This window comes from Alternaria alternata (assembly GCF_001642055.1).
Source record: "Alternaria alternata strain SRC1lrK2f unplaced genomic scaffold CC77scaffold_10, whole genome shotgun sequence".
Taxonomy (NCBI): Eukaryota; Fungi; Ascomycota; class Dothideomycetes; order Pleosporales; family Pleosporaceae; genus Alternaria; species Alternaria alternata.
The window spans coordinates 230,399-250,162 of record NW_017306199.1 but is presented as its reverse complement, the minus strand read 5'-3'; the positions used below and the strand labels follow the sequence as shown (position 1 = coordinate 250,162).

General features: G+C 49.8%; 8 protein-coding genes across 8 annotated transcripts; 2 read left to right on the top strand and 6 right to left on the bottom strand.

Moving 5' to 3' along the window:
- Positions 1-451: 451 nt before the first annotated feature.
- On the top strand, positions 452-1,408 carry CC77DRAFT_935303 (NAD(P)-binding protein; the record flags this gene model as incomplete). The annotated part of the gene is made up of 1 exon (XM_018534433.1): positions 452-1,408. One exon carries the CDS (start codon positions 452-454, stop codon positions 1,406-1,408), a length of 957 nt encoding a protein of 318 aa, XP_018386006.1.
- A 443-nt stretch (positions 1,409-1,851) lies between these two features.
- CC77DRAFT_1061163 (zf-U1-domain-containing protein) lies at positions 1,852-2,566 on the bottom strand (the record flags this gene model as incomplete). Its single annotated transcript, XM_018528396.1, has 3 exons — positions 1,852-2,114; positions 2,167-2,217; positions 2,269-2,566. The coding sequence occupies 3 exons, from the start codon at positions 2,564-2,566 to the stop codon at positions 1,852-1,854; spliced, it is 612 nt and encodes a 203-aa protein (XP_018386005.1).
- A 214-nt stretch (positions 2,567-2,780) lies between these two features.
- On the bottom strand, positions 2,781-3,678 carry CC77DRAFT_1020263 (YjgF-like protein). Its single transcript, XM_018525013.1, has 2 exons — positions 3,313-3,678; positions 2,781-3,257 (listed from the first exon to the last, which is right to left on the bottom strand). The coding sequence occupies exons 1-2, from the start codon at positions 3,422-3,424 to the stop codon at positions 2,962-2,964; spliced, it is 408 nt and encodes a 135-aa protein (XP_018386004.1). The 5' UTR covers positions 3,425-3,678; the 3' UTR covers positions 2,781-2,961.
- Positions 3,679-4,491: 813 nt separating this feature from the next.
- CC77DRAFT_1020262 (hypothetical protein) lies at positions 4,492-7,380 on the top strand. Its single transcript, XM_018525012.1, has 3 exons — positions 4,492-6,114; positions 6,170-6,661; positions 6,716-7,380. Exons 1-3 carry the CDS (start codon positions 4,690-4,692, stop codon positions 7,232-7,234), a joined length of 2,436 nt encoding a protein of 811 aa, XP_018386003.1. The 5' UTR covers positions 4,492-4,689; the 3' UTR covers positions 7,235-7,380.
- A 1,550-nt stretch (positions 7,381-8,930) lies between these two features.
- On the bottom strand, positions 8,931-11,417 carry CC77DRAFT_1050004 (hypothetical protein). Its single transcript, XM_018527606.1, has 4 exons — positions 11,199-11,417; positions 10,710-11,137; positions 10,531-10,654; positions 8,931-10,474 (listed from the first exon to the last, which is right to left on the bottom strand). Exons 1-4 carry the CDS (start codon positions 11,249-11,251, stop codon positions 8,980-8,982), a joined length of 2,100 nt encoding a protein of 699 aa, XP_018386002.1. The 5' UTR covers positions 11,252-11,417; the 3' UTR covers positions 8,931-8,979.
- Positions 11,418-14,692: 3,275 nt separating this feature from the next.
- On the bottom strand, positions 14,693-17,585 carry CC77DRAFT_1070109 (hypothetical protein; the record flags this gene model as incomplete). Its single annotated transcript, XM_018529106.1, has 6 exons — positions 14,693-14,723; positions 14,872-14,907; positions 14,962-15,309; positions 15,368-16,945; positions 16,994-17,424; positions 17,583-17,585. 6 exons carry the CDS (start codon positions 17,583-17,585, stop codon positions 14,693-14,695), a joined length of 2,427 nt encoding a protein of 808 aa, XP_018386001.1.
- Positions 17,586-18,227: 642 nt separating this feature from the next.
- On the bottom strand, positions 18,228-18,670 carry CC77DRAFT_1020260 (hypothetical protein). The gene has a single exon (XM_018525011.1). It carries the CDS (start codon positions 18,604-18,606, stop codon positions 18,301-18,303), a length of 306 nt encoding a protein of 101 aa, XP_018386000.1. The 5' UTR covers positions 18,607-18,670; the 3' UTR covers positions 18,228-18,300.
- A 44-nt stretch (positions 18,671-18,714) lies between these two features.
- Positions 18,715-19,211, bottom strand: CC77DRAFT_68667 (hypothetical protein). Its single transcript, XM_018532762.1, has one exon. It carries the CDS (start codon positions 19,120-19,122, stop codon positions 18,823-18,825), a length of 300 nt encoding a protein of 99 aa, XP_018385999.1. The 5' UTR covers positions 19,123-19,211; the 3' UTR covers positions 18,715-18,822.
- Positions 19,212-19,764: the final 553 nt, after the last annotated feature.

Here is a 19,764-nt window from a genome sequence, read left to right as displayed (position 1 = left end):
CTACCAGTCGACACCAGGAAGCACACCTGATAGACATCAACAACAACATTCCCAGATCGCCCGACTCTATCATTTCCGTCTTGTCACAAATCCATACCAATGATGAGCGCCACGTCTCTACCAATACCCTTCAACATGTCCCTAGTTTGCACTCTCAGTCTGTCCTACAACAAGACCGTCTAACTCCGCTCCAGTCTTATCTCCGCTCTCCTCCCCCACCACATGGAAGCTTATACATATCCATCGGACAACATTATTCATATACGAGAACCAATCGCGAGATTTCCTCTTTCGTTTGAAGTGTGAACTCAAGTCTACAAGCGGATACATGCACATATAAGAACTCCAGTTCCATCTGCCGTGAATCCACTACAATAACCCTCGATGTAAGCTCCGAGGAGATCAAGTCCAGAACATCTCACACACCAATCCACAAACATCCTGAATAAAAATGTCCCCATCCACAACATCCATCCTCCTCCTCGGCGCCGGCGAACTAGGCAAAGCTTTCCTCCCTCACCTCACAAAGCTCCCCAACACCCACATCACAATCGGCGTGCGCTCGCCCGCCAAGTACTCCAACCTGATATTATCCCCCAACCTCTCACTCACAACCATCGACCTCGCATCATCTCCTTCCAAAGACCTCGCAGACACTTTTTCCAACTACGACATCCTAATCTCCTGCACCGGCTTCGGCGCAGACCCCAGCTCCGTCCTCAAACTCGCCAACGAAGCCCTTCTAGCAGGCCAGATCCGCCACGTTCGAGGAAACTCCAAATTGTGGTTCTTCCCCTGGCAATGGGGCGTCGACTACGATGTCACCGGCGACGGGGACGGCCTGATGCCGTTGTTCGGCGCGCAGCGCGATGTGCGGACTTTGCTAAGGGAGAAAGCGCAGGAGAGTAACGTGTGCTGGACGGTTGTTAGTACAGGCATCTTCATGTCTTTCCTCTTCGAGCCGTTCTGGGGGATGGTAGATAGGAGTCAAGAAGGGGGCAAGGGGACGGAAGGAGAGGTAGTAGTGCGTTGTCTCCGAGACTGGACGCACAGAGTCACCGTTACAGACGTCCATGACATTGGACGCGTTCTGGCCAGGATTCTCGCACCGGATTCGACAGTGGAGGCGACGAATCGTGTGGTATATGTAGGGGGAGATACAGTTAGTTATGCGCAGTTGGCCGATGTCATCGAGAGGGTATCTGGCAAGCAAGTCAAACGGGAGATGTGGAGCATGGAGTATTTGAAGAGCGAACTTGCGGCGGACCCGGACGATGGAATCAAAAAGTATAGGCTAGTGTTCGCGAGGGACGGTGTGTGGTGGGACATGGATAAGACGGTGAATATGGCGCTGGGCATGGAGATGATGAACGTAGAGACGTATGCTCGGGGTTTGTTCAGCGGATGAGAGGAAGTTTGACAATTGCGGGAACTGAGCATGCATGGTGTCTTGATGGTTTTCTACTTGTGTACATTTCGTACGATTATGAATAGATTGTTCGACTAGTATTACTACGTGGCGTAAGCTCATAGTATTGCAACAGCCTATGAGCGGGACGTACTTGTTGCCGCAAAGAAGCTCGAATGCCTTCGCATCTGCATCAGCCTCCCTTGTAATTCGTGGCTAAGGGTATCCAGCACGCCGGATTATGCTCTGTTTATCCGCGTAGGAACCACAGCATTCGCGCCCGTGGCTGCTCCATGTCCTTCTCGGCCACTACCCCTCATAGAAACGCCGGGTATATCTTCGTCGCCCTCAATCTTCCTCTTCATCCCTAGATGACTAGTCGCAAGTCCGTAGTTGTCGTGACCGAAAGCAGGTATCATTCCCCTGTGTGCATCGGGTCGGTCCTAACGTCCCGGCGGTCCAGGAGGATATCTGCCTGGAGGTCCACCAGGTGGCATGCCCATACCGCCAGGTGGCGGGTACGGCATACCTCCAGGAGGCGATCCTGCATTCCCTGGTGGCGGGAAAGGAAATGGAGGCATCCCTTGAGGTGGGCCGCCGCCCATGTGTGGTGGAGGGAAGGGCGGCATGTTGGGCGGCATTCCGCCAGGACCCGGGGGCATGCCTTGCGGTGGGAAGGGTGGCATTCCGTTTGGTGGCATTGGGGCTGTAGCACTGTCAGCATAGAACTGTGAGGTGGTAACCATCAGGCGACTTACGACCTCCGCGGCCCATGAACTGCGGTGGCATTCCACCCATAGGCGGCATTCCTACGCCGGTTAGCACTCCTGATGTCATTTGTAGCTCTCGATACAACTCACCTGGTGGTGGGAATCCAGGCATACCCATGGGTGGCATTCCCATGGGAGGCATCCCGGCCATTGGTCCTCCAGGGAAGCCACCAGCCAAGTTCTGCTGGAACAGGGGGTTCGCCTGGCCTTCTGTGTTGTACGCGTCGGTGATACTGTTGATGACTTGCTGTGTCTGGTCGCTCGATATCTGCTCGTAGTAGGCCTGGACGTTGCGGAGGTGGTTGCGACCGTTGTTATGGGCCTTGCGCACGCTCATACTATCGTGCGTGAGGTAGACATCGCAATAGTCACAGAAGAACTTGGGCATCGTGTAGGGATTATTCGTCTAGTCGCCGTGATGGGAAATTCGTCGTAATGGGGTCGGCAGCGAAGTTGCGCGTGAAGTGCTGGGCGCGTCGCAAGAGCTCAGAACTGGAAGAATACCGTCGGCCATGGTTGCGCCGATGGCTTGGCAGCCACCCTTTCACGTGCTCTCGTTTTTAGAGGTCGCGCCCAGGCAGTCGCCTCTTCAGCATCATATCATCCTCTGCATCATTTTGTATCGATCGTCTACTTTCGAACATGGAAGTCATTACATGCCCCCCGATCATAATGCAAGATTCCACTTTTTCAATTCTAGGATTTGTAACAGACTCCATTCAGTAGATTCTTCGTCACGGGTCTCATCCAAATCCTCTTGTCGGATATCAGTCTACTATCATCCTAATTGGCATCATGCGCTGATACTTCGATCTCCACCCGCATGGCATCCTCGCCCAACTTCACAACACCAACACAAGTCCAAATAGGTTCGTGATCCGGCACCCATTTCTTGAAGTTCCGCACCATAGCGCTCAGCGCCTCATCATCCATGGGGATGTGGTAAGAGTTTACGCGGAATACTTGCGACCACCCCTTCCCCCCAGCATTCTTTAGAGCGAGCTCTACGTTTTCGAATGCTTGGTCGATTTGTGCGTTGATGTCTTCGGGTATGACTTTGGTTTGGGGATCCCATCCACCTGAGAGGGCGATTATTAGTTACCAAAGATTCTGTGGCATTGTGGTGTAGGTTACCTTGACCTGCACACTCGATGCGATCACCGACACGCACTGCTTGGCTGTACTTGAAGTTCTTCTTCGCTGATTCGCCCTTGCCGGGGTATGCGTAGTATTGGAGATGCGACATGACACTTGAGGTGAACGAGATTACCGTGATGTGCTCTCTAAGCGTTTGGGTTGATCGTGGCCAACCTTCAGAGCATCGCAGCACTTGTTATGTATCACCATCGGCATCTGCCGCAGGCGCTCGATGATGCCGAAGATAGCTTACCAATTTGACCGCGAACTATCCTTAGTCGCTTTGAAAGTTCTGTGGCTCTTTCCCCGCAGTTTTGCTAATCCAGTCCACGCCAACATACTTTTGCTCGACGTCCAAATTACTCTCACTGGGACTGTTCAACTTTCACGTGCTCTAGCGCGCTCTGCATCATGCCGGATGTGTAGTCAAATTCCGAACTAGCGTTGTGTATATGCACCATACGTGATAGCAAAGCAGAGAGTACGCTTGACGTCATGGCAACAAGAGTGCCAAGAGATTCTAGTACATCTTGGTCTTTCTAGTAGTACTATGATCTCCGCATTTGACCTGGGCAAAATACAGAAATCGGTTAATGTCGCGTCGCGGTCCTTTTATCTGCTGATGACGTCAAGTCGATGGTCGTGTTCGCGGCTTCTTGGGTTCGCGCCTCACCTGCCTCCCGACAACACGCGCGGAGAAGGTGCGGGTATGGCATTGTCGTCTCTGACGACCAACACCATGCAACTGCCACCCCAGAACGATATCCGTTCGACGAAGTGCGTTCGTCAAGGACATGCCGAGCACTGTGTAGGCAATACTGCGCTTGTACTCGCGGCGAGTCTCAAGGACAATGTCCATCCACACGCAGGACGTTTGTAGAGCTTGCTTTGAGGACTTTGGCGAATGATACTGTATGCAAGCCAAGCCTACGGATGTTCTCATCAACAATGAAGCCGGTGACTATTGTCATTTCCTCCGTCTGTGCAAGACGGCGATTTAATGTGGCATGGTGTCTTCGTGATCCAGCAGCAGAGAAGAATATGTGCTTGCACTGTCCACTCGGCAGGTCATCCAGTTGGCTGACTGATGTATAGAAATGCTCAACGTATCGCACACCAAGCCTGGTGTGGCTCCGGATTTCATGTCTCCGCGCAAGCTACATGCACGAACGTTAATGAGGCTGTGGCCGCGCAGTCACCTGACATATTCAGCCTGACGCGCACTTTTGCGTCACCCCGTGAACAGACACCTTAGTCTTCATCTCTTTCTCGCAAGTCATAAGCCATCGTGACATCTCGCTTCTTCCTTCCATTGATCTTGCCATCAATTAATTAATCGCAACGGAATTGGTGCTCATCCTGGGGTTCGGCAACATGGTCTTTACCGACATTTGGACTTGCTCTGAAACTGCAGGTGGTTGTGGGGCAGAAAATCCGGACTGGCATTCATTCTGTCCGGTGTGTGGCACATATCCAGGCAATCTTCAAACCCCCCATCCGACAGCCCAGGTCCCAGTGAACACCTTCGAAGAACAGCAGTCTCGTGAGCACACTAAACCTTCAGTGGAGCAGCCTATTTTAGCCAATGCAGAGCGGACCATCTTGGCCAGAACCACTGCAGCTCCTGCTCCTAGAGAGGATCCGACTCAACTTCAACAGCGAAACAGGCCGTCGTCCGATGTTGACGCGACGGTTCCAGTCTGTGATATGGCTGTATCTCGGGATAGCCTGGTCATAACATCGCCCACTACGAATGTTGTTGAAGGTTTTGACCATCAAATTTCAGGAAGTGCGTTGACGGAAGAACATGAACCCCTACCTAGGTCCACTCAAAACGAGTCGAGGGGTATAGGGTATGAGTGGGACCAGAAATCGAAAGTATCGGACACATCAGACTCTATATTCTCCATAGAATCCTCGGAGACGTCGGCAACAGCAATCTCTATGGACAGTGGATTTACCGTCGCTCAGATCCAGAACGCCACAAAAGCTTTCATCTCCATCCTAGTGGACGATGATATATTGGCGCCTTTGTATGAGAATGCTCGTAACGATATCAAGATTGGGCCAAAGAGATTGCGAAGGCATATCCGTGAGGCTGTCAAAATATATGCCGAAAATCTCGAAGAAGAAGCCGGCGACCGTCTCGAGTTTGCGGCTTGCCGTCTCGTTCAAACAAAGGCGGGCCATGCTGCTCGATATATCGCCAGCGGATGGGATGGGTACAACCAACCAGAAGAATCTGTCAATGATCGCAGCCGAGTACCCGGGAATCTAGAAGATAGCTCAGAAGAAGAAAGTGTCGAACGACCTGTACGCGAGACCCAATTTCGAGACCTGGAGGCCTTTCGTCGGTTCCTGACGGAGAGCAATGCCTATACGATACTGCGAGCGCAAATACAAGCTTTCTGTACGAAAACCCCGACCGCACTACTGAGTGTGCGTCCAATTGGTGAGCTGAAGTTGCCAACGGACGCGACGAGCCATTCGCAAGTTCTGCAATACGTGCAGTATCCTTACGAAGAGAGTTCGTCGAACCGATACTACCATAAGGGCAGGGAAGTGGGGTTGATACCTGCCACCGAAAACAGCACGAAGCTCACATGGCGTGTATGGCAGAAAGATGCACAGAACTTGGTGAATGGCCTCCACCTAGGTTTCGACTGGGCTTTCATGGTCAAAGCTGCTCTTTTGTCCCTGATAGACATTGTCTTTCTATTGACTGACGACTTTCTTATTGCGACAGGACATTTGGAATCTCCACTGGAAGTAGGCTGGACTCGGATAAGAACTGAATGTGTAAGTTCACATGAAGACATATCCGAAAAATGAACGCCACTGACCTTGACCATAGAGCTGTGGCGATCGATTTTTCGACGATTACAAGGGGCTAACGATGGGTGGTATGGGGACATTGGTACAAGAGATGAAGCAGCCTTCAGTCAATGCCAAGATCAAGGTCATTCCCTATCGCACGGGAATCAAGACACAGCAATACACGGCTCGACTTTCGATGTGGTTGCGTCGTATCGGTAGCAGTCTTTCGGCAGCATTCTCGTGGCACGACCGGACCCCTATAGATCTGCCGCACTTCAACGTTGGTGAAACAGCTTCTGTGACGAGTACCACTACTATAGGCAGCTCAAAGCAACATCGAGATCCAATTCATCTGATGACTTGCCTGGATCGTGGTCACAACGGACCCGTACTACTTCAAATTGACGTTCGCGCCATCACGAACGACCAAGCACTCTTTAGCCTTCTCAGACACCAGATAGCTCGAAGTCGTAATCGTTTGCTTCGTGCTTTATCCTGCCGTTGCATACAGGGGATATACTTCCGCAAAGTGAGTGGACCCATCGTGATCGGTCGTACTAAGTGAAAGCTTATCTGATATTAGTTTTGTCTATACAGCCGTAGTCACGTCGATATGCGTGACCACGACGAGTCTTGTCTTCCTGCAACGTCAACAGCGAGTCACTGCGAGTGCTTACATCCAGTACACATAGTTGAGCCTTTTCCCAACGCAGAGTACCGCTGCGACATCCCTTGCCCTCCGGATACCTGGCCACCTGTCGGTTCGAGCAGATTGGTTCACATGCTAAAATGCCCATCTACCATCAACGAGAAATGTACCCGAGTCCTGTACCAAGTACCCAAACGTGTCACAGGAGAGCTATCGGAATGTGATGACCAGCCAGCTGACGGATGGGGTTTTTACTTCAAAGACGGCTGGGATTTCGATACAATAATCACGATCAGCTTTGTCATCCTCATGTTAGCGAGTCTACTTTTTGGAGTTTGTTGGTCTGTGCTAAAGAAGGACATACAGGCCGCATTTGGGGTGAGTGCATATATGGTAACTGTTTGTGGTTTGTTCGTCGCTTTGATTGTGGGTAAGACAGGGAAAGCAGGGTGAGAGGATGGTAGTGTCATCGGCATTGAACTCATTTCCCGAGTTTGACTGATCTCTAAGTCTATGAGTTGATTAATCTTCACGAGATTTGGCACAGTCAGCCTTCACTCATACAAAACCTCCATATTTAGAATTAGAATTCCATTGCAAGTAGTCCTCCACGAGCTAGAAGTACGCGAAGTCTCTTTTCGTCAACAAGAGCGTTATATAGGTGTCATGTGGCTGTCCGCTATGCGCCTTCAGCGATCTTCTGCCTGCGGCCAGCGGAATTCCATTGGTCTCTAACACTTCCAGGTCTGCAATCTGGCGAATACACTGACCTGAGCTCTTCACGTGGATAGAGCCATGTGTTTGTACGCCAATGCCAACTGAACGGCGTGCGACAGCCACCCAGACCGCGATAAACGAGAACCTCGATGTTGAACCCTTTTTTCGGACCTTGCCATTTTGTTGTGATAGTATAGTCTGTCGAACAAAGAGTGCACGATCCGAATGCAGGTCCAGAGGCTAGGAATTGGCTTTGTCCGGTTCTTTTGGCCAGCTCGGGAAGCTGTATGGGGAAGCTATCGGGCAAATCTCGCCAAATTCTGACACTTCTGCAAAGCGCGTGACCAAAATCGTCGATGTGTCTTCTGAGGGATACCGAATCACCTCGCGAGTGAGTTATTGATATTGCCGACAGTACCAGAAGGTGATCATTGGAGATGCGTGCATGCTGGGTGACCGAGGTTACCACTCCGTTCGGGTGATGAGAGGATCGGGTTCGTTGATTGAGTACGCGAAGGGGCAGGCCGTGATTGGAGCCGTAAAGGTGTCGGTTCATGACCAAGCGCGTATGGTGGTAAGAAATGTGGCAAGTAAGTGGAAGCTAGAGGTGCTTGTCCAAACTTCGCTTGCATGGTAAACTCTCTTCGTTCCACGGAATAATGGCTCTACTCCAGCGTCTATGCCAACGATGCAGCTTCGTACAATGATGACAATAATAAAGAAATGGGATATCTTTCTCGAGCAAAAGTAAGAGCTTTTCTTTCTCTGCCAGTTGCAGGGGAATATTGCGTGGTTCCCAGAGACTGTGAAGACTCTTACAGGTCAACGCAAAGGACACCAGAGAGCATGCATCGAGATGTGTTGCAATCATCAAGATTATCTCTAGGGGGAAATTGAGGGTACACCGACCTGACGGATTGCGCATTTGTCGAAAAGATCTTGCTAAGCTTCCAATGGCTTCCTGGACGACCATGATTGGGTTTACCAGGCGGATCTGGTGTTCGGAGCTCCCAGTGTGGCGTAGATTCTGGATCTGGATCGCCAGCGCCATCCTGATGCGCAGGCGTGGCTAACTTCAAAGACTAGAAGGAGAAAGTTGGCTGAGTAAGGTGTCTGCTTGATGACGTCGTAGGCTTAAGTGATAACTAGAAGAATGTTCAGGTTTCGTCGTCATCTGCAATATATATAGTTGCGTGCGCATCGTGAAGCTATCCCGTGGTTAGTAACCACTCCAACCATGGTACTGCGACCCGTATTATTGATGCGAGAAGAAACCAAGTTTTTGATTGTCTTGTCGTACAATTTACTATACATTACAAAGAGCATGAGCGCTTCTTAGTTCACTTGGTGTATGGATTAGAGGCGATGAGTTCTATTATCCAATCAGCAAAGTACAATATCAAAACCACATCCTAGACATGTTGATTGCTTAGCGGCTTTGACTACAATTGTTGCCCATAACGTATTGGGATCCATCTATGTTATCCTCGAGTAAGCCGCCAACCATGCTCGGTAGGATTCAAGGCCACCTTGATACCTTCGGCGCATCGTATCATCTCGCTCTTCTTCTCCGGTGCTCCGCAGTCCCTTCTTGCTTGCTCGTTCAAGCCACTAAAGAGTACTGCTAAAACGGATGATTTCCAAACACCTTTGGCAGCCTCAAGCCCGTGAGCGCCTCTTGTCTTCCAGACTGTCAAGCTTAGAAATACCACGGTCAAAAGTACCAAACTAGCAGAGAATGACAGCCAAGCCCATTGGACAAGTATGCACGTTTCTGTCTTGTTTGCACTCCCCGTAGCGTAGATGGTTTTCGCTTCAAACGCTGCATCTACCGTCGAATTGTTGTTGCGCATGAATGTATTGATCGATTTTGCAAGCTGACGGAAGTTCGTTTCGACAGTGTCAACCGTCGCTGCGCCATTGTTGTACAATCTCTTGATCCATACGTCGCCCATTGTTGACATGGTTGCGGATGGCCCGTAAGCACCTGCCATAACCTTATCAAGATACAGTTCATCCAGAAACGAGGAGAAAGCGTTGCCAATACCTGTAGGCACCCAGAATATGCAATCACCCGCCCACCATCTCAAATCACTTGGCTCTGGTTCTACAGAAGAAAACCACAATGTATGATTGGAAATTGGTACGGGTGTGTCCGGAGTGTATGTCAGAGACGCAGTGCAGGGTTCCCATTCGCCATCTCGAAGAACCTTGTCAGGAATGCTCAGCCAGGAGTCGAGAGGGGACCTGGCACGACCGTAAGATGAATAAGGGACGAACTCCAACGGTTGAGAGTCTATGACGTGTTCTTGAAGCTCTGATAGATCAATACTTGCGGTTATAGTCCTGATCGTGGGCCATAGTCTACACTCTACTGCTAGAGGAGCCTGAGGACACGTCGACGAAGTTTCGTTGCTCATGGCCTGTTCACACTCTTCGTTCCTTATATAAATCAGGGACGCAAAACTGAACAAGACAATATCGCGTTCTGCAGGCCAATACTTGTTGAAAGGCGATCCCATGGAAGTGGGGCTCGTACGCACGAGAGCTCCCTGTCCGACAACCGTGGTAGAATTGCCAATGCCACGAAGGTACCACATTGTTGTCGGATCCGAATCGGCTTCAACGATCTCAGCCGAGATGTCTACACATGACACGTCTAGGGCAAGAGTTTGGAAAGATCCTCCAGATGGGCTGTTTGGAAAAGTGCAGTTACCAGTGGAGCACTGAATATCCAGCCTTGAATAGTCGTTCATCAGGCCTCCATATATGGCAGCTGCAACATCAGGGACCAACTGAAGCGGGATACCGGCACCAAACTTTGCAGCAATGCCGGTGAGATTGTTTGCGCGTGGGATTTGTGCTATTCCATTAGGAACGCTGTGGTGACATAAGACCGGGCGAATGATCTGCTGAGTAAAAGGATCGATGGCCAACGCCATTACTGTTATCCAAGCTCCGAGCGCGGCAATGCCACTATTCGTTGTGAGTATTTCCTGTCTTCGCTTCCTAAGCCGATCGGGCAAGCTTACCGACTACGCAGATACCAAACAAGCCGGGCAGCACCCCATGGTCCCCTGCTGGCGACATCAAAGCTTTCCAGATCCATCAAGTTTCTGCTTTTCGCGAACCATGTCCACTTCAGTTCGCTAATGCCTGTGACTGGTGAGTGCCTAACCCCGAGACATTGAACTCCTAGGAGGTTACTTACTTTCAGCCACTGGAAGCAGGATGGCAGCCTTCATCAGAGCGCCAAAAACAGCAATCAGAGTATTGATGTTGATCTTGAGAGGTATTGCGGTGATGATGTGTCCATCAAAGTAGCGAAGGGTGGCACAGAGACAGGTCAGGGTCATGACAGCCATAGCACAGCACAGCACCTCGATTGTCCAGCCATCTGTCCATATACGATATATCTTACTCGTTAGCGGCGGTTGCCATGCCGTGCCTGATTCTGCGTGCAGACTAGTGACTTCTACTGTCTCCACAGGCTTTCGTCCTGGATCACTGATATTACTTGAGAATGAGGCCATCTCAACTGGCGTGTAGCTGTAGTCGGTAGAAAGATCATCGGATCGGATTTGAGGCAGTAGCGACATCGCGTTCGTCTTTTGATAGCCATTGCCTGACGTGCTTTCCCTGGCTGATGTTAAATGCTGTGCAACTTCCCTCAGCATAAGTCCTTTAGCGTGAGACGAACCCTTCTCTCATGGAACAACCACCTTTCTCACGGGTATTCGTTTGGTTGGACATAGTAGAGGCTGGTTGTTGCTCCACAGAATCGATTGCGTTCGTCTCGTGACTCTCGAAGCCGAACAATGTGTTCGGACACAAATCAATAAAAACGGCTCCCTTTTACGTTATCAGTGAGACAGCTGTTAGCAAGAGGCCAAAAGTTACTTGTCAGGTTGTGATGGCGTTGTGCATGCGACCATATCTTTGTCTAGAACTGAGAAGCAGCGTGCGGCTGAAGCCTGCATGGATAGCGCGTCTACCGTGGAGATAGCGTAGTGCGCGACCAACAGCAAATCCCCGCTCTCATATGCTTTTGACTGACTATTTTGCTTCTTTAGTAGGCTTTTGAATGCGGAGGAAGATCGCACACCATAGCAGCCAAACTCTTACTCGACAGTCGGTCGGAGGTCTATGGTTCGAAGAGACACAACCACTTTCCAGACACAAGCAAGCACCGAGGATCATGACGTGGCACCTGTATCATGTGTTAATGATTCAGTAGACTTTATAATCTTCCTCTGGTATCTTGGTCGTATTCCATATGCGGCGCCGTGATGGTGAAAGTGAAGTTCGGAAAGTTCAAAGGTGACGAAGCGGGATAGCAGTAGTCGCTCCAACCAATCGCCGTCTTCCTATCCTAGTGACTAACTTAACTTTCTCTTTTCTCAACTCTCACAGACACTGTGTGTACTCTTGAATTCTTACTCAACTACTCTAAGAATTTACTCTTCTTGAAAGAGGGAGTAGACATCAGGAATTCCGGATTGCGGCTGAGGAATGTGGCGTGCATTAGCGGGCCTCGACCTCCGACTAACCTTGTGGGGCGCACATCCTCTCCACTAGGTCGTCTTAGCACACTGGATCCCCTCGATCTTCATGCGCACGCGGCTGGGCTAGGAACAGTACATCCTTCTACCTCCAGTATCGTCTGTTGAAAGCAGTGTATTCTAGCTATACACACCGAACGATGACCACGCCTCGATATCCTCGAGGGACGGAAGTCAGCTCACTAATGAAGGATGTCGCGCGAAAAATGAGATGCGGCTCATGCATAGGTCCCACGATCATTGCAGCCTTGGCCTATCGTGTTCACAACTAGAGACGCTTGCGTGCTCTACCCGCAAGTACTTATGGCTCAGATTCGCGGGTAAATCAGCTTATTAATCAAAGACAGCTAGCGATAGAAGGATTTATTCGTGGTATCTACGTCCAGTAGTAGCGGCACTCAGCTGTAGTCGATGGGTAAGGACCTCAGCATCGATTCCATCCTACGATCTATTATACTTGATGTACTTCACTGCCTTTTCATGATTGCTGGCACTCGCCTTGTCTGCTTCTCATTATTGCAGCTCTCTCTTGCACGACTCGCGGGATATTGTTTGGTTTCAGCTTCGGCTTCCACTCGATGCCCTAGCAAAATGCTCATCCTTGAACAACGAACTTTTGCCAAGGGAAGACGGCACTCGATGGAATTACCATTGCAACCGTAGTAACAGAGATTTCCGCCCTCCTAGCCGCTCTCACGATAGCCTGGATGTCTGAACGGAACGAGGACCAAAAGCAAGCCCATGTCAAGAAGACGGCGCTTTCGCTATGTCCGTCCAGTGCGAGATTGCGAGATGTAGCTGAACCGTAAAGCCATCCTCTGGAACGCCCATGAGGTGGGGCCACCATTACAATGCCCCAAATAGGGAGTCAAGTTCGAAACCAGGGTCCAGGATATTAAACAAGCAGTTGCTTCACCGGAAGCTTCCGTTACGTTTTCAACGACGAGCTTGTCCTTGAACAAGCACTAGCCCCAATTCTACCTTCTGTATCGATTTTTGTATACGTGCAATGAACTGTGAGGCGAAACAAGGCACTCGAATCGATAGTACCCCCAATAGAAAGTGCAAACAGAAAGGCTCAGACGGAAGGCTGAAGTCGAAGGCGCTGACTATGCGCGGCCAAGTTGAAAGGTGGTTAAGTGAGCTGACTGATAGGCACACCTCGAGCATCCAAGCTCCCTAAGTAACCTCAAGACCTAAGACTCGTAATCTCCCGATCTACATGGATCAAGACGAGCAATTGATGACGTCTAGTTTCACTACACCGTCTTTCTTTCGGACAAGCTCTTTAACCTCATGGAGAAGCTTGCCTCTTCTCAGCGATCAGCTGTTCAAAGACGTGCCCTGCTGTAAAAGTGTGATACGAAGCGAGAACATAATGTTCACAAGTTACGAGATGCTCTTGGAATAGGTGGTCAAAAACGTGAGGCGGATTTAGCAAGAAGAAATATTATCGTGTGGAGATTCTTTATACGAGAGAAAACCACTCCTCAATAGGTGGTACCCCTCCCTTACCTCTTGGTGTTGAAAATCATCTTGTGCCCCCGAAGTCTGGGTTGAGCACAGATCTCATCCCGCACCAGGGCGTACACCCTGTGCACCGGCACACTACAAGTTGCATTTTAGAACTTAGAAGACACAAGCTTTTTCATAGGCCGGAAACCTCCATTGAGAGAAAAGGTCGAACCACCCTGCAAGAGGAGTGCAAGACTCCGCTGCTCTGGAAACAAATATTATAAATACTCATGCTCTCCGCTGCATGTCATCCATTCCGGAATATCATCACAGCATATCTCATCAAAGTCCGCCACAACATTTCCCAATCTTTACAAAGAAGTACACTCTCCTCGTCTCGGTCTTCTTCGGTATGGCTATTGCCGGGCCAAATGTGTTAATCGCGGAGGATATTTTTGGATTGGAGAAGCGAGCTTGTGGTGTTGGCAATCGCTACACAACGTATGCAGTTTGAAAATCTGTCGGTTGCAAAGTTTGTGTTCCAAACCATACTTGCGATGTAAGTATACAATACATCTAGTAGTGTGACAGTAACACGCTGCTGCTTGACCTGGATTGCATGGCTAATATAATCGATATGGTGTAGGCTTGTTAAGAGGTCTACAGATTCGGATCCTGCAGACTCCTTCTTGCATGCCGCTGTATGGAGATATTTCTTGGGAATTCAAGTTCAGTCGAACTCACGAAGTGTTGAGTGCTTGTCGAGGAAAAATCGTCTCAATTGGTTGGCCAATGATGTCTTAGTCAAGGAGCTGAAGGCAGAGCTTTCGCAATAGTTAATAGCATGTCGATACCGCAATGAAGGCTTTGAAAGGTATTTTGACTTGACTGGCTGTTCTCCTTCCTTCCCTCCTGATTGTGAACAGTAGCAAGTGTCATTACCCCACTCGGCACTCCCGTAGCGCGTCCCACCACTGTGGCGACGATCTAGGTGGGTATCAACTTAAGTCATCACAAGGTATATTAGACCAGTCGTAGTCAAAGTTTATAGATAGAGTATGATGTAAGAACAAAGTTGAAAGATTACGCAAAGAATATAAGACTCTATACAGCATGATAAGTACAAATGAGAGACTTCGACTCCGTTACTTGCATGTATCGCAAATGCATGAACAATTCATAGACTGCGAGGCAAATACGGGTTGATTCTACGCAGTGGTGTTCATCAAAGGATATCGCAAATATCACTCATTGAACGAAAACACCCGGTAGGTCACGCACCGATACGTGTACTCACCACCGCGGAACTCATCGGGTATGGTGTTACAATCCTTGAACAACCTGTGCAGCGCGTACCGACAATAGTCCCTTCCCATGCGCCAGTTGTAGCCCCTGCAATACCATTAGTCATGCTGAACACGTTTGATAGGAACGTAAGAGACTCACTCGCACCACTTCATATCGTCATACGGTTTCGGCGCCCCATTCTCAACCGTCTCCATGCCGAGATGCAGATACTGTGGATTCCGACTCTCAGGATAAAACCCCGGCTGACCATTTGGCGGAAATTCCCATCCTTGGTCGCCATACTGACTGAAGCTTTTGATCTCCGAATCATCGATACACCAAGCGTCAATTGCTTGTTCGAGATCGTCCGGAGAAAGCTCCCTGCCTGTAGCGTACTTGGTTTCATCCCAACATTTGGGTGACTGGGGCTTGCTACTGCCTTTCGCGGTCAATTGTTCTGGTGCAGGAAAAGATGGATGTTCGTCCCAAGGAGGACTATTGTCAGGCCTGGCTGACGATATATACTATCCTGCACCATGATCAGTAGTTCACTGATCATACGTACCTTTTTGGTTGCATGGCGTAGTGGTGCAGGGCTGCGTCCTGACAACTATCGCCCTTCGTGACGCCGCTTAGATCAAGGCTGTAGTCGATAGTCCCAACGGTAGCGGTGAAGCCGTGCGACGTATCAGAGTCTGGATCGCACTTGCTCAGACCTTCCTTAAGGGCGGCGATGCATTCGTCTTTTACGAACGATGCTTGCTGATTGTCGCCATGCGGCTTGGCGCGGAGCCAAAATGAGCGGCGATCGGGTACGTCGAGTTGGGTGATACCCCAACGCCAGTACACGTTATCTGAGATCGAGTTGGAGGAAAATTGATGGCCATCGTTATCGTCACACCACGTTTGAATAGCCGACTCGACGCTCGTACCCCCAGAGGCTACATCGTCTCTCTTCGGTACATCAAGTGGGTGGTTCAAACACTCGACGGTAGACTGGATTTGATGGTGAATAGTGAAGGAATAAGTGCCACAGCCGATGTCGATGCCTCCATTACCTGCCATGAAGCCACCCTCATCGCCTACTTGACAAGATTTATTCTCTATAAGGCCTTCGAAAGCCTCTTCGCATGAGAAAGCACAGTCATTGGCATTTTCTCCAGTTTTGGGTCTCCACCACAAGGCGAACTTGTAGTCGCTAAACGTGTTCGAGCTTTCCCGTATCCAGAAACGCCGACGTTTGAACTGTACTTGCTCACCCTTAGCGTTGACCATCCAGGTAACGTCTTCGGCTGAGCCGTCTGCTTTCTCGCAGAAGTTGGCGTAAGTCGCATTGAATGCTGAGCTTGGAAACATGGTAACCTCGTTAGGCATACAGTAGCTGAGCAAGTCTGTGATTGGAATCTGAGGCTCGATTGGCACGACCCAGGGCTCCACGGTCATTGTTCTCACAGCATACTCGGTAGGAACCGCAGTTGGTAGACCGGTCATCGTTGGACATTCCGTCGTGCATCTCTTGATCGCGCCAGCCATACGGCAATATGCTGAACACTCCTGCGTACTAGAAGAGCTCGAGCTACTAACAGTAGAGGTCGCCGACATTGTCGAGCTAAAAGTCGTTATCGAGGGCGTTACCGATATCGTCGCCTTTCCTTGAAGCTCAGTGCCAGGAATGCGGATCGAAGGATATATAGGTTTACCAGTTATCGATCTCTCGTAGATTAACATGAATACGAAGGCGGCCATAGTCAGTGCTACTGACGGATTCATGTTGATGAATTGGTACGAGATCTCGGCGAATTGCATCACCACTTCCATTGCTTCTTGCACTTCTGGTATCGTCCAAGATGGTATCCAACTTGAAGTTGTCGCCAAAGAGCCAAGATCTTCGAAAGCAGCACCGGGTGAGGCATTGAGAACGACCTGCTTGGTAGCGCATATTGCTCCAGTTAGGTGCTCATTGAAATCCAGACTACGGGCTTTTCGAGAACCGGAAAAGCTGTCGTCGATTGTACATTTCTGGCTTCTGTCGATAAGTTCAGTCATCCGCTGTCCGAGAGCCTCAGGAATATAGATCTCGATGTCCCCTGGCAGGTTTTGGCCTACCGAACTGCTGAACGTTGTTTGATGCGGTGTGTTGGAGCTGAGTATGGTTAGTACGCCGATCGAGGATAAAGACACGAGTACCTACGCCGTGGTTGAGGCTACATCAGGCTTCCGCGTGATTGTAACCATTGCTGTCCCAATTCCGGTAGCGAAGGCAAGCGTGGATGCCTGCGCTGCGGAAGCTATAGGACCTACTTGGTTTAAGGGAGCATGAATAGCAACCGGCACGACTTTCGAATTGATGAGCTTGTTCGCTATCGGAAAGTAGAGCGCTGCCAAGAACGCCAGAGAGTATCCAGCGATCAAGATCTGTCGTGCTTCTAGCTCAGTTTGCGGACTGACAAGAATGTTATTGATAGTCTCGAGACATGTGTCGTCAATGTTGGCACATGCATCGTCCAAGGCAGTTTCGATTTTCCCGCGCAACTCCTCAGACAAAATGAGGTCGAAACCATCTTTCGGACTTGGTGGATCGGTAAATACGATACGTGATCCCGTCAGAGTTGGCGTAGTAGCCTGTATATTTTCAGATAACAGGATAAGGTATTGAAGCAGTGTTGATTGTATACTAGAGTTGCCGAGTACTGATCGATATCACCCAAAGTGAGTGTAAAGATCTCAGCCATCGAGACTGATCGAAGTACGAACAAACCAATCAAAGTGAGATGTCGAACCATAATGCGGACCGAAGTAGGAACGTGATGCGGGAATGAAGAGTACAATACACGATTCGCAGTGCTCCGTTGATCTCTGGTATATTGATAACTGTAGGAGCGACCACTTATATACCCGCAGTCGCCTCGAGCAATACGCTGTTCTATGAATCCTTCGGAAATGTAAACATCACGAAGTGTCGCAAGTTTCTTACAATTTGGCCCTCTAGTCACCTGTCCGTCTCACTGAAGCGCGCCTCCTCCTGCGTCTGATCCTGTGCCGCTTCCTGCATTTTGTTGGCGTAGTTGCAATGGCATTATTCCTGAAGGTGAGTGAGTGGGGGGGCCGAAACTTCCTCCTGGATGCAGTCTCTGGTAGCATGACTATGGGTGCATGCGACCGACATGTGGCATTTTCTTACTCTTCTGTCGCGAAAACTACCAATTTGGCTCGAGAAGTCAATTGCGTCGCTCAATCATGCTCCCAATAGCTGACCCTGGTGTAACTAGTTAAACGATACGTCCGAAATGGCGAGATGCCGAGATGGCAAACAGTGAATGGCGCAAATTTCTACCTACGATCATGGCTTTTAGGTTTTCGTGATGGAGGTCTGTTCAACACCATTATTCGAACACCAGAAAGTGCCGAAATCATTGTACTTTCGACGATCTCAATAGGATGATGAGATGCTTCATCCTAACCAGCATTACATGACAGAAGATTGTTCCACCATATCCGCTACTGCGCATGTTCAACTTCGGCTGCCTTGAGAATCTCAAATAACTCTTGATCACCACGACGTTGCGCAGACTCGGCCGGCGTGTCCTTGCTTACCCTGCCTCTAATAGTGGGGTCTGCACCATGTTTCAGCAGATACAACAGTTTCTCTTTAGATCTGTAATGAACGGAGTGAAGGAGCGGCGTAGCCCAGTTCTTGGCCATATAGTTGACGTCAGCGCCATGATCGATCAAGACAGCCATCGTAGCAGTGCCGTTCTTGTGGCCGCGGACTTTTATGGCGTCAAACAATGCTAACGGATCCATCTCAGCCCCATGAGACAACAGAACTTGCAGCGCCGTTGGGTCTTTGAGTTGTGCCGCTGCGGCGAGCGCGGTGCCAGGCTGTAGGCAAGACCTACGCCTCACGGATCTGATATTTGGATTCGCGCCGTTATCAAGTAGCCAACGTAATAGGCTTTCATTATGCAGCGCTCGGCTATGACCATGTGAGTAAGACCGTGAGTGAACCCAAGTAGGTACTTACTGTGCAGGCGGCCTCTCAAATTCCGTGCTATTGATATCCCAGCCGTGGTCGATAAGTTGCTTGAACACAGCAGGCTCTGCTCTAGTAAACAACGCGTTGTATGACACGTTCGTGAGTGTAGCGCCGTGATCGAGGAGAGTCTTGATCACTTGCAGAGATCCTGTCGATATCGCTGTCTCTAGAGAGTCTTGTAGTTCTTCGTAGCTTCGTTCTGGATGTACGCGAAGCAATTTCAGGAGTTTGTCAATATCGTCGGAGCCGATAGCCTCCTGTATCTCTAGGGGCACGATGCTCATTTCGCTAGTGAAGGATACTCGGGGGATTCCATGTACGGTGCCATGATGTTGGGGCGGGTTTGGTGACTATGATATAGTCGAAACATGCGGCACAGCTGTGTGCGGGCCAGGCGGCAATGACCTTCGAGTGATTGTTAGGTAACTTGCATCATGCCAAGGCACTAGCTGCTTGTGATAGCCCCCGCTTCCAGTCACTCAACCAGGACTCTCTCGACGTCGTCAAACTTTACTAACAATCACGGTATCGCAGCAACTACCTGGTCCTTCAGTGAGACATCGCGAAAGTTATCATAGTTCCACCATGTTCTGATACATAGATCCATCGGCCATAACCCGACGGATTCTGCATCCTAGCTGCCTCAATTCCACCATCGATCATCCTACCACGGTCGTTCCAAGCCATTCGTGGTAGCATGGTATCAAGGGTCCACTTTTTTGTCGTTTCTCATCTATCAAACACAATTAGAGTCATCATAAGTCTGCTGCAAACCGGATCACAAGACCAATGATTGTTGCCCCACAGACCCCAAATCTTCATGACCTAGCGGACCGAGAGGCACCTTCCTACCTAGGTGTCCTTGTGGCCTCAAAAGCCCCAAAAGCGACACATCTGTTCCATTGAGCAGCCTGCGCTTCTCGAAC

What these genes read in the sequence shown, in the direction of transcription:
- CC77DRAFT_1020260 (XM_018525011.1), bottom strand. Translation starts at nt 18,606, where the DNA reads ATGGATCCGTTAGCATTGTTTGACGCCATAAAAGTCCGCGGCCACAAG.
- CC77DRAFT_1050004 (XM_018527606.1), bottom strand. Translation starts at nt 11,251, where the DNA reads ATGTCCAACCAAACGAATACCCGTGAGAAAGGTGGTTGTTCCATGAGA. An exon ending in GGTTGTTCCATGAGAGAAGG is followed by an intron (nt 11,138 to 11,198) that starts GTTCGTCTCACG and finishes AACATCAGCCAG; the next exon opens with GGAAAGCACGTCAGGCAATG. An exon ending in CCTGCTTCCAGTGGCTGAAA is followed by an intron (nt 10,655 to 10,709) that starts GTAAGTAACCTC and finishes CACCAGTCACAG; the next exon opens with GCATTAGCGAACTGAAGTGG.
- CC77DRAFT_68667 (XM_018532762.1), bottom strand. Translation starts at nt 19,122, where the DNA reads ATGAGCATCGTGCCCCTAGAGATACAGGAGGCTATCGGCTCCGACGAT.
- CC77DRAFT_1020263 (XM_018525013.1), bottom strand. Translation starts at nt 3,424, where the DNA reads ATGTCGCATCTCCAATACTACGCATACCCCGGCAAGGGCGAATCAGCG. An exon ending in CATCGAGTGTGCAGGTCAAG is followed by an intron (nt 3,258 to 3,312) that starts GTAACCTACACC and finishes TCGCCCTCTCAG; the next exon opens with GTGGATGGGATCCCCAAACC.
- CC77DRAFT_1020262 (XM_018525012.1), top strand. Translation starts at nt 4,690, where the DNA reads ATGGTCTTTACCGACATTTGGACTTGCTCTGAAACTGCAGGTGGTTGT. An exon ending in CTCGGATAAGAACTGAATGT is followed by an intron (nt 6,115 to 6,169) that starts GTAAGTTCACAT and finishes CCTTGACCATAG; the next exon opens with AGCTGTGGCGATCGATTTTT. An exon ending in AGGGGATATACTTCCGCAAA is followed by an intron (nt 6,662 to 6,715) that starts GTGAGTGGACCC and finishes ATCTGATATTAG; the next exon opens with TTTTGTCTATACAGCCGTAG.